This window comes from Mastigoproctus giganteus, chromosome 4 (genome assembly GCF_048544385.1).
Source record: "Mastigoproctus giganteus isolate SK-2022 chromosome 4, ASM4854438v1, whole genome shotgun sequence".
Taxonomy (NCBI): domain Eukaryota; kingdom Metazoa; phylum Arthropoda; class Arachnida; order Uropygi; family Thelyphonidae; genus Mastigoproctus; species Mastigoproctus giganteus.
Window position 1 is genome coordinate 188,960,990 of NC_143578.1, and position 12,858 is coordinate 188,973,847.

Sequence of the window (12,858 nt, forward strand, 5' to 3'; positions counted from 1 at the left end):
AGACAAGTTAGGCAGATGGGCCGAGAAGTGGCAACTGTAGTTTAACATTGACAAATGCAAAGTACTCTATATGGGTAGCAGTAACCCAAGGGAGATGTATCAACTGTGTGGTACTACACAGTTGGTACTTTCCCTTGGTGTATTCTCTACCTCCTTGAGTGATACTACACTCACGGAGGTGGAGAATAAAAAAGATCTGAGGGTAATTGTGCAGTCAGATATGAAGTTCTCTGAGCAGTGCAGATGGGCTGCCAGAGAAGGTCATTGAGTTTTGCCAATGATATATAAGAATTTTGCAAGCAGAGACAAGGAGGTGATTATCCCTTTGTATAAGGCAGTGGTCAGGCCACACCTTAAGTACTGTATACAGGTCTGAAGGAAGGATGTGGAGTTGCTAGAACGAGTATAGAGAAGGGCAACAAGATTAGTGAAAGGAACAAAAGGGGTGCACTTATGAAGAAAGCCTTAAGTTCTCCAAGTTGCAGAATCTGCGAGGTGACCTGATCGAGGTGTATAAGGACTTGAATGGTTTGAGCAGGCTCAATGCTGATGGGATACTTCCACTTTCTCAGATTAAGAACCTGAGGGGGCCATCGATTCAAACTGAGGAAAGACAGTTGTAGAATAGAAGTCCGGAAGTTTGCCTTTAGCCAGCGGGTAGTTGATTGCTGGAACAGACTTCCATCTGTTGTTGTGGAAGTTGATTGCTTAAATAAATTTAAGGTAGAACTAGACAAACATTTGGAGTAACCTGGATGGGTGAAATGGGAAGGTTTTTTTTTTTTTTGGTTTATGACTATAGGCATCAAACCTGTAGTCCTAAGTATCTGTTTCCATTTTTTAAATTTCTTTTGATGCCATTATAGGACCGTGTTGAACTCGATTGTCCCTCACAGTTCCAGTAGCTCTTATTTTCTTCTTTTTCAAAAATATCAACGCGTACGTTGTAAAATAATTGTCGAGGAAAACTACATGGTTTGATGGATCCGGCACACCTTCCAATAAATCAATAACCACTCTTGCAACTACAGGTATACTCTTCACATTTTTTGTTTCTTTAGTTTGTTTTCCGCAATATACATCAAAAGCATAGCAATACCCAGAAGAACTACTTGCCATCCAAATTTTGTAACTGAACCTCACTGGTTTCTCCATGATAAATTGTTTTGCTGAATTATGTCCAAAATACTTCATCATTGACTCATCTGTTGACAGAGCCTTGTGAAAAACCTCACTTACCAAATTGTTTTATGAACATATTCATTATTGGTCTAACTTTGTACATTTAACCTTGACAATTTCCAATTTCATCAATATTGGTCACATGTAGAAATCTCTTTATTTCTAGGCATTATAAATGCACGAGACACCCAAGTCCTCGTCCAATGACCAATACATTCTTTCATTAGGAAGGTTGTGATATCCTGTCAAAAGCAATTTTGCAATAAAACTTCGCATTTCTTTGTTGGCGATAGTAAATTCATGGTTGTTTTTTTGTCGAGTGTATATTATCGTTTGTTTGCATATATAGTCGATGATTTCATCACTAAAAAGTTTTTTGAATATTTTGGGTGAGGATAAATCTTAAGTCATTTTTCACAGCATCTAGCTCACTTGTAAAACAATGTTCATTTGTTCCGAAAGGTGCATATTCCGGTTGTCTCTTCGGCCATCTTGCTTTTTTGAAATGAAGATATATTTTTTGGAAATCAAGATATTCAACGTATACAAGATATACGTTGAATCACTACCACTTTTAGCTTCTTGAACATCATCTTCTTCATTGGTATTTCCAAATGAAATTTCCATAGAACCAGGAATTTCTTTTGGAAATGAATTAAGATCCTGTAAAACATCATCAAACTCTTCATAATCTGTCAGCTTGTCCAAATTTGGAGGTAACATGCAAATTACAAAAACCTTATCATTAGATTCTTGATGTGCAATGTCTTTGATAGCTTCTTAAAAAGAGTGGTGTATTTCTTCTTGCCATAAAAAATCTTTGGTTCCGTTATTGCTAATGCCTAATGTCCCCGTTTGAGGACGGTGAGATGTAAACAAAAAAAAATAACCAGAAAAAATTTAATAAATGAAATTATGTTCACACTTACAGCATATATTGTCTCTAAATTTGATTGTAAAACAGACAATTAAAAAACACTCTGTATTAAAAAAAAATTTGATAACTTACGTGAGTCACTAGAAAAATAAATCGGCCTCTTGCAATGGTTACAAGATTGGTACTGAAGACGTCTGGTGCTGGCGGCGGTATATGAATCAGTTCCTGATATTTATAGATAAACAATACAGAGAAATATTTCATGGAATTGCGACAGTTTCGAAATAATATTTTGAATTAGTGTTCCTGTACAAGTATGCCTGGTGCTAATGGGTTAAGATTATAGGGTATATGCCATCAACCCCAGGAGCCTTACTGACCTGTAAGCTTGAAAGTTATTTTCATTAAATAAACATGTGAAATTTAAACATTATTAATTACATTTTTTCAACTTCACTCCCATAATATCTCATTGACACAAAAGGTTTTTCTTCTGTAAACATCGATGCAAAGTAATTGTTAAGTTCATCTGCAACTTCAGCTGGGGTATTTAATACTATCCCACGTCCATTACATAAGGGTCTGATCTGGTTTGTCCTTCTCTTCTTTGCATTTATATATGTGAAGAATTCCTTATCCCCACTTTTCGCCATCAATTTCTCATAATCTGCCTTTGCCAGCCTAACCTTTTCTGTGGCACTATTACAGATCAATTTGTAGCTATTATATATAGGCTTCAGTACTTTTTATTGCTCTGTAACATTTCCATGCTATCTTTTACTGCTCAAGTATTCTGGCAACTTCCTTGTTCATCCAACTTGGAATCTTCCTCATGAAGTATTTTTTTTAATGGTGTATAAGCATTCAAGGTTTCTGTGATTAATGTTTTAATGGTATACCATAATTCAGCTTTATTCGCTCTCTGTGAGATATCTACCAAGTTAAGAGGCCATGTAGCATCTTATGTTGTCATAATTTCCTTTCCTGAAATTGTAACCCATTCCTTTGCCTTTAACTACTGCTACCTCTCTCTCTCTCTCTTCATTGTTCACCGTGGAATTCCGTGATCACTTCCTGCTACTGGGTCCTGTACTGTCAGCCCTATTGTCATCTTGTTCATGGGTGATGAGTAGGTTGAGGCAGCTGTTCTTCCAATTTTGCTTATGTTCTTCAGCGAAGATTTTTGGCATTGTTTTTGCACAAATTTTGCACATGCCCAACTGCTCTGTTAAAATGTCATGGAATGCTCGGTGACTCATGTTCCGCTCACCTGCAATCAGTCTTGTAGTCAGCTGTTGGCCAAACACAATCAGAGTCCTTACCCTCTCTACATTCTCCTTTTTGCTGTGACAGGTCTTCCTGTGTGTGGTCCATCTTTAATGGCTTTACATCCTTTCAAAAAGGCCCCTTGGAAAACTTGGGTTTGGAATAAAACTTGATCTCCATAAGTTCTTTAATTTTTATGCTTTTCCATTACGTTTGATGGAAAATTTGATGGCATAACATTTCTCAATATTCTTCTGTCCATTTTTTCTTGATGGCGTCAACAAATATTATTGTTATTATTTAGTTTTTAGGAGCATTAGCAACTAAGGCCATACTGCTCCTGGGATATGCGGTGGTCATTCCCTGACCTTTCCGCATCCTCCGTATTTGGTGGGCACGGGCTTGAACCCCGGTCTAATTAAGAAGTGTGTGCTACGCACTGCTGCTCCTGCCCACCTGGCTACGGAGACGCCGCGTCAACAAATGTGGTTACTTACTTCACAATAACTTGACACACATTGAATGCAATGAGACATGACTACTCGTCTAGGGATTCAGCCTACACACTGATATGGGTATGCATGTGCAGTCTGTAAAAAAAAAAAAAAAAAAAAAGGGGGGGGGGAGAGTAACAATGAACTTATTTGTTTTTGCAAGATCAATTCATAGTTTTCTCTCTCACAGATTTCTTTATTTTTTTTATTCTTACCTGATTTTTGACAGTTTCATTTAGGGTGGGCAAAGAATTATTTATTTTATATTTATTATTTAAAATATTTATTTTAAAATTGTATATAAAAAAAGTTGTATATTTATTTTATATGCAATTTTACAAAACTTTAAAATTCCACAGGCCCCACCACCATAGAAACTTACTATTGGCAACCTGCATCCATTTGGAAAATTCACCACCTCCCAGACATTCTGGAAACTGATCCCCATAGGAACCTACTTATAGGATCTTGCAAGTGAAAGGATTAAAATAAAGATAGCTATCAGTTATCTTCACATGATATTTACTTAAAATTGCATAAATGTTAAAATTAAACTTACTGAAAAATATCTTATTAAAATACTATTGTATTTTAATATGGGATATATTTTTTTTTGTTTTGAAACAAAATTGTCATTTTTTTTTCAATTTCACATTGTGTTTTTTTTTTTTGTTTTTTTTTAAACTTTGTTCACCAAGTTATATTCTAGTTAATCATTGCATTGGTGAAGCATATATATTAATTTATCTCATCTTAATAATATACATTTAAACTTTCTTTTATAGGTATATGCCATGGCTGCAACTCACAAATAATTCCCTTTGGTATAGCAAAGGAAGCACAATTCTGTGTTATGCAAGATATCCTAATGGCAGAATCAGCAAGTTTCCTGTTATGCATTTGAAAGGCCATATTGATGATGTATGTCGCTTTGTTTGCAAAAGTGGGATAATAGTTAGTGGAGGAAGGTAATAATTGTCTTTAAAGAATGTGTAGGTTATAATGATATTTATGCTTAAAGCATAGAAATGCATTAATTTTCTGTTTTGAGAAATTAAATTATTATTTTTGGGACAACAGTGCAACTGGTATTTATTTGCATTATTTATTTATTGCAAAACTTTTAAAAAGATATTTTAAACTATGGGATAAACAAATAGTATTGGTAAGACTAAATGATGCAAGGAGGCAGACGTTTTCAGTATTAACCAAAAAAAAAAAATAAATAAATAAATAATAATAATAATAAAACAGAATATTAATGTTCCCATTCCCAGAATGTAAGCATCTAATTCTCTTTTAAACTTAGCCAGACTCACTGTCTCTGCTAGTGGGAGCAAGTTACTGTGCCATTTTTTAACACCCTGCTGCCCATAGGCAAACTTCACGAGACCCAGTCTTCCGTTATTCTCTAAAATTGTGTGTGTCACCTGAGTCTTATCTGACCCATGAGGGAGAATAGGCCTTCCTCATTCATTTTACTCAATCTCTTCAGCTCCTTATATACCTTAATGAGATCTCCCTTTAGATGTCCAGATGTCGTCATTGCATTCCATGCCTTTAATATGTGTATTGATTTGAACTCATTACAGATATGATTGCAAATTTTTTAAATCCTCTCCAGAAGTTCTGACTTTTTTTTTTTTTTAGGTATGGTCTCCAACCTAAATAATACAATATTTCAAGTGTGGTCTAATCATCGTCTTGTGTATTGGGATAATGATGTCCTTCTACTTACAAGCAAAGATTCTTAAATTATGGGCATGATACTGTTGTTCCTTCCCATCTGCCTGTTTGTTTTTTGCGCCAGTAAAATCAAAACCAAATCCACCTGCTTATATTGCTAGAAAAAATTTAGCTAATATTGATTTGTAACACTGTTTTCATCTTTAACCACTTTTAGCTTCTTTCTCCCCCCCTAGCTAATGTGCCTCCAGCATTTCTTTTCTCTAAATGCATAACTTTAAATTTAGAAGCATTAAACTTTTGTTGCAATTTTTTGGACCATATATATGCAACTGATCCAAATCTTTAAGCAACCTGACATGGCTCAAATTGTTAACCACCTTTCCACCTTCAAACCATTAGCAAGCTGACAGATTCTCTTGGTTACTTTCATCAGTATTATTTATGAAAATTTTAGCCAGCTTGTGATCCAAGTAAGATCTTAGCCAAAACTCTAACTTCTTTTGGTTTATTTAGTAGCCATTCCACAAGGAATGGCATTCAAAGCTTTACTGCAGTCCAGATATATAATGACAAATTTTTTTCAGTAAAAAGCCCTCTTAACCAGCTTCCACTTAACTGACCTACCAGATTAGCCAGTCCTCCCCCTTTAAAACATCTGATAACAAACTTTCCAATAACAAAATATCTTCAAAAAGTTTTTAATGGACCAAATACACATTCAAGAAGATACTGTGAAAATATGCTATTAAAAGGGAAAAACATTACGAGGACACTTTTTGTTACTGGTTCAATTAAACATTGTAGAAAGAGCGTGTAATTTGTTGTACAGAAAACAATGTTTCAAAAAAAACGTTTTTTTTTTTTGTTTTTTTTTGAAAAATTAAGTGGTTCAGAGATTTATGATTTCTGCATGGCACTAATTTTTATAAGTTAATAATGTAGCTGCCAGTAGATAATTTTTCAAATTTTGATTTTAAGCTAAGGACCTATCAAATAAATGTTATAACAACATGAATTTCAAAAAAAAAAACAAAAAATGTAATGAAAAGTATGCACTTTTTTTACTTTTGAGCATAAAAGTAAAATAGTGCGTACTTCTCATTACAGAAAAATTTGCAATAGGATGGTTGCAAATTTTTTTGTTTGTTACATTGATATATTATGATGAATTTACTAATAGATGAAATAGACAGCAAGGAAGTTTCTAGATATCTTTTTCAAAAACAATTCATTATGAGTAGCGAGCTTTTTTTTTTGTTCTTTATTCATAGCATAAAGCATATAAAGAAAAAAAATTTTTTATATTTATATCAGTTTTTTTAGTGGGTTGTATCAGGAGTCCCAGTAGATAATATTCCATGGAATTTTATTACCAGATTCATGAAGATACTATGATTTTCAAAAAACTGTTTGTAGTGTAGTATGTTTGTGTGCGCGCAGCATAAGAAACTTTTTATTCTTCTTGTTTCTTTATCAATGTGATGCTGATGTTCTTCACAAAATATTGCATTTGTCATTGTATAAGTCAGCTCTCCAATGAAATGTAAATGTGTCTTTGCACAAAACTAAAACAAAAAACTAATTATGGGAAACAAAACAAACAAACAAACTATCATTGTTTGTTTGTTTGTTTTATGGGAAACAAAACAAACAATGATACAATATACCAGCCATGTTTAAAAGATGTGAAGGTCCTGTGTTGTAGAGAAGCTTGAAACCTAGTTTTCATGTTATGAAGCTAGCCATATATGGGACATTTTTGAAAGATGACAATTATCTGACCCTAACCTTTAACCACAACAGAAATATATGTCTGCATATCAACTTATATTCGAGCTTTCTTTGACTACATACCATCATGTAGGATAAAACAAGAGGCTAGTAAACCAAAAATTTCATTTTATTTGACTACATACCATCATGTAGGATAAAACAAAAGGCTAGTAAACCAAAAATTTCATTTCTTTTTCAGTAAAACTGTTCACATGTTACAGTATCTAAAGAAAAAGAATTGTGAAATTGTTTTGCAATAGATATTGTTTTCTGCTGCTGCTGCTTTTTGAGCCAGTACACAATGCTATTTACTAGAAACTAACATGATTGTGTTTCATACTTGATCCACATATTTCCTGTTTGCTTAAAAATTTACAGCAATTTCCAAAATTTTCGGTAGTGAAATTAAAGAAAACACTTTTCTTAGATGATGTGTGCATGGGGGGGGGGGATTAAAGAGTGCAAAGAGAAATAAAAATTGCTGATGTCCAGTTGACTCTGCACAGGTGTAGGCTGGTTAATACCTAATGTATAAGTTAATTGTTTTTGCCTATTGTTCTGTTGAGCTAATAATTATTGCCAAAGCAATTTTCATTACTATGGTCGCAAGTCTTTAATCATTTTGAAATTATAATTGCATTTATTTCCCCTTTTTAAATATACTGTATAAAGAAAACAGTGTACTTTTTAAATCTTAAATTTGACAGGGATGGAACAATTTGTGGATGGAAAGAAGAAAATGGCCAGTTTCTCTTTTGTCGACGACGTTGTCACAATAGTGATATCAATAGTATTGATCTTTGGAAGAATATAGTTGTATCCGGATCAAGAGACAAAACTCTCAAGGTATTAGCTTTTATTAAAATACACTTATATGTAAAAGTTAGGGAAGTTATGTTTTTCACTATTTGAGAAAAAAGTATTTATGAAATGAATGGCATATGTTACTCCAGTATAAAACTGGAGGAACATATGCCATATATGAATTTTCACATGCATCTTTTTTGATGTACACTTCATTTTTGTAAAAGGCAAAGTAAAATTCATACACGCTCTAAAATAGTCTTAAACCGTATTTTTACTCTTATTCCTGCTAGGCAACAGGACAATTCAACATGGAAAGGAGTATTAGTAGTGAAAAATGATCCTAGGAAGCATCAGCCAAAAAACAAAAAAAAAAAAAAAAAAAAAAGAAAACCACCTCATTTCACCTATCCATCTACTCCAATAGTTTGATTATTTCTTTCTTGAGTGTATTCAAACTATCCACTTCCACCACAACAGATGGAAGCTTGTTCCATCAATCACCAACCATTGGCTGAAGGCAAACTTCCACACATCTATTCTGCAACCATTCTTCCTCAGTTTGAATTTAGGTCCCCCTCGTGTGCATAGTCTGAGCAAGAGGAAGAATCCCATCTACATTATTGAGTTTTATCAGGCCATTCAAAACGTTAAACATCTCAATCATATCACCTTGTATGTCCCTAGTCTCCATATGCTGCAGTTTTCAAAAATAAAGCCTTTCTTAGTAAGAGCACCCCTTGTTTGCCTCACCAATCTTGTTATCCTTCTCTATACCCATTCCAGCAGTTCTACATCCTTCCTAAAATGAGGCCTCCAGACCTGTATGCAGTACTCAAGATGCAGCCTGACCATTGCCTTATGCAATGGGATAATTACCTCCTTATCCCTGCTAGCAATGTTCCTGTATATCATTGACAAAACCCCCATGAGCTGTCCTGGCCACCTGTATGCACTGCTCAGAAAACTTCATATCTGATTGACAATTGTGCCCAAGTTCTTTTTGTTTTCCACCACCATGAGTGTAGTAACATGCATTTGGTACATTACTCTAGAATTACTGCTACCCATATGCAGTACTTTGCATTTTTCAACATTAAACTTCAATTGCCATTCTTAGCCCATCTGCCTAACTTTTTTAGGTCTTGTTGCAGCAGCAGCAGCATACCTTCATCATTAACCAACCTGCCAACCTTTGTATCATCTGCAAACTTAGACATTAAGCTTGATATACCCTCATCAGTATCATTAATAAATACAGAAAACAACAAGCCTAGCACCAAACCCTGTGGGACTCCAAATTTAGTTCAGTTTATGTTCAGTTTGGTTCAGTTAGACTTACTTGTAACTTATGCTGGTTGGAGGATAATAGACACTATTTCAGTAGCAGTACAGAGCACTGCTATTGGAACAGTGAAAAGTGGCCTGTTTTTTGATGAATCAAGATTTAGGAATGGAATGGAATCACCTCTCTAAAGGGAAAAATGGTCCTAGTAGTAGTAGTAGTAGTAATGGAGGCATGTGATGCAAGAAAGCACGTGCATTATGTAGCATCAGCCTTAAAAAAAAAAAAAAAAAAAAAAAACACACACACACAATTTCACACATCCATTCCCTCTAAAAGTTTGTCCAGTTTTCTCCTTGAATTTATTTAAGCTATCAACTTCCACAATGACAGATGGAAGTTTGTTCCAGCAATTAACCACCCTCTGGCTAAAGGCAATTTCCCCACATCTATTCTACAACTTTCTTTCCTCAATTCGAATTTATGCCCCCTCAGGTTTGTAATCTGAGCAAGAGGAAGAAACCCACCAGAATTTAGCATGCTCAACCCATTTAAGGCTTTATACACACCAATCAGATCACCTTGCAGGTACCTAGTCTCCAGCCACTGCCATTTGCAGAACTTAAGCCTTTCTTGGTAAGAGAACCCCTTTGTTTCCCTCACCAATCTTGTTACCCTTCACTGTACATGCTCAAGCAATTCTACATCCTTCTTAAATGAGGCCTCCAGACCTGTATGCAGTATTCAAGGCGTGGCCTGACCATTGCCTTATACAAAGGGATAATCACCTCCTTTTCCCAACTAGCAAAATTCCTGTATATCATTGACAATACCCTATGACCTGCTCTGGCAGCCTGTCTGCATTGCTCAGAAAACTTCATATCTGACTGCACTGTTACTCCCGGATCTTTTTCATTTTCTACCACCCTAAGTGTAGTACCACACAGTTGGTATGTTTCTCTGGGGTTATTTCTACCCATATGCAATACTTTGCATTTGTCAATGTTAAACTTCAGTTACCACTGCATCTGCCCATCTGCCCAAATTTTCTAGATCCTGTTGCAGTAGCACACTGCCATTACTGTCATTAACAACCCTGCCATCCTTTGTATCATCTGCAAACTTCGACACTAAGCCTAATATACCTTCATCAGTATCATTGATAAATATACAAAATAACAGAGGTGACCAAACCACATGCAACATTGTAAAAAATAAAGGGAAGCTATTCAATTTAAAATCAGCATCTTAAAAAATAAAGGGAAGCATCATATTGGACATACGAGTAGTACTTGTTAAGATTTTTCGTTTTTTTTTCCATGGTTAACCGCAGGTAATGAATTAGCGGATGTGGGTACTCAACTGTACTAAAAATGATTTCACGATGGGGAAAATAATGGTATGGGTAGGTAGGCATCAACATTTAATGGCTACATGTTTCACCATATCTTTGTATACAGAATGGCTGCTCAATAATATAGAGGTGAAATTTTAGAGCACTGTTTTTTTTTTTTGTTTTTTTTTTTATGAAAACCTGAAACACGAGAGGTATTAGAACCTGTAGTATTTAGTACCGTGCATGGGTTGGAGGTTGAGAAAACTAAAGAAGATATTTGTTGATGTTAGACTTGAACTTCTGTAGACTGTAATTTTCAGGAAATAGGTATGAAGGAAGGTGTTCCTTCAACCTTCATTCAACTGCCAGAAAATGGCAGTTGAATGAATAAACAAGGAAGACGAAAAGTTGGTTCTCTGAGTTTGAAGTGGACAGTAAATGGATGTTGGCTGTTGGCGGCACGTGTTTGGACTGTTTTGAAAGAGAGTGGGAAATATAGAAGCCAATTCAGAAGAACAGTGCCCATGGAAGTATCAGTAGAAAAGGCATGCAGCAGATTGGTTGGTTGGTTGGATTGGATATATTACTGGCACATCAGCTTCTGTGGCTATAATGTGCCAAGCATGCAGCAGAAACAGTATGTCTATGAGACAGAGTGGAGAGACTCTGTTAGAGATGAGTCATTAATTAACCTAACCACACTCTTCTGAATGGAATCTAGAAGCCTGAGAGAGATTTTGGAGGCATTGCCCCACTTTGTGGGAACAATATTCCATGGTAGGCCAGATTTGCAATTTGTACAGAGTTGAACAGCTATTTGAGAGAGATGAGTCATTAATTAACCTAACCACACTCTTCTGAATGGAATCTAGAAGCCTGAGAGAGATTTTGGAGGCATTGCCCCACTTTGTGGGAACAATATTCCATGGTAGGGCAGATTTGCAATTTGTACAGAGTTGAACAGCTATTTGAAAGAGAAGTGAATCTGAGAGTGAAAGAGAAAACCATGTTTGTTAGATGCAGAGGAAGCAATATTTTTAATGTGTATTTATAATTAATATTAATTATAATATAATATTTTTAATTTGCAGTGTGTGAGATTATTCTGAGATGTGGTTGGTCCTCATTTTCTTTTTGCGAATGGTAACGTGCTTTCCCCATAGGAGTTGTTGGTTGATGATTTTCTGGGAAGCAAAGATATCTATAGAATGGAGTGGTCTGCCAGATCCCAAGACATGTGAATCGTTTAGAACAGGGGTTCTTAACCTTTTGCTTTAAGCGAGCAAGGTTTTTCAGCTTACAGTATGTGTGAGCACCATATTATTAAAATATAAATTTTTTTTTTGCATTAAAAATGAATTTTTTAAATTAGTTTTTTAGCCGTGTTATGCATACAAGAATTATATTTCTCAATTAAAATTTTTGGGTGCTAATATCTATTACCTTATGTGTGAACCTTGATTTTGAAGAGATGATGCAAACCTTGGAAATTATTTCTCCATTATGAAGAAATGAGCAATTTTCTTCCAAATGTGATGTCATCAATCTTGTCCTTTTTTTTTTGTTTTTGATATTGTTCATTAATGAAAAAGCACTTTCACACATGTATGTTGACCCAAACATAGAAAGTACTTTTAATGCTTCTCTTTGTGATAAAGGAAATTTTTTGCACTCAGAAGAATCCCAGAATTTTAAAAATTAGTTTTGTGTTGGAAAAGACATTTCAGAGCTAAAGACGACTGCATATCAAAAAGTTCTAACTCGGCAGTTGCTACTTCATTTTGATTGAAAATTTGTTCCAAGTTACCGATTTCAAAATTTCTGTAATTTCTCGTTAATTCAAATTTTGGGAGATGCTCTTTCAAATCTTTCTTGGAATTGGTCACTAAGGTTTTTGATTACATTCATTACAAACGATGAGCATTCCCCAGCAGTTTCCTCCAGACATTTTTTAAGAGTAGGAAAATGAAGCAGATTTCCTTTTAAAACTTAATTCTGAAACACTTGAAGTTTTTTCTCAAGTGCAATAATCTCATTGTATAAAACTACCACAAATTTATCTTTTCCTGTCACCTCAGATTTAACTAATTTAAATGGCTGAAGATATCAACCATGAATGAAAGTGTGATCTTGAAATCTTCAGTAAAAATTT

The 12,858-nt window shown here is 34.8% G+C and overlaps 1 protein-coding gene across 2 annotated transcripts in view; it reads left to right on the forward strand.

Moving 5' to 3' along the window:
- Window positions 1-12,858, forward strand: part of LOC150087272 (F-box/WD repeat-containing protein 4) — a 113,488-nt gene that overhangs the window by 37,945 nt on the left and 62,685 nt on the right. For both annotated transcript variants that reach the window (XM_090371930.1, XM_090371931.1), the window contains exons 3-4: window positions 4,605-4,787; window positions 7,989-8,127. In XM_090371930.1, the coding sequence (XP_090228056.1) occupies window positions 4,605-4,787; window positions 7,989-8,127 (322 nt within the window). The remainder of the gene's footprint in view (window positions 1-4,604; window positions 4,788-7,988; window positions 8,128-12,858) is intronic.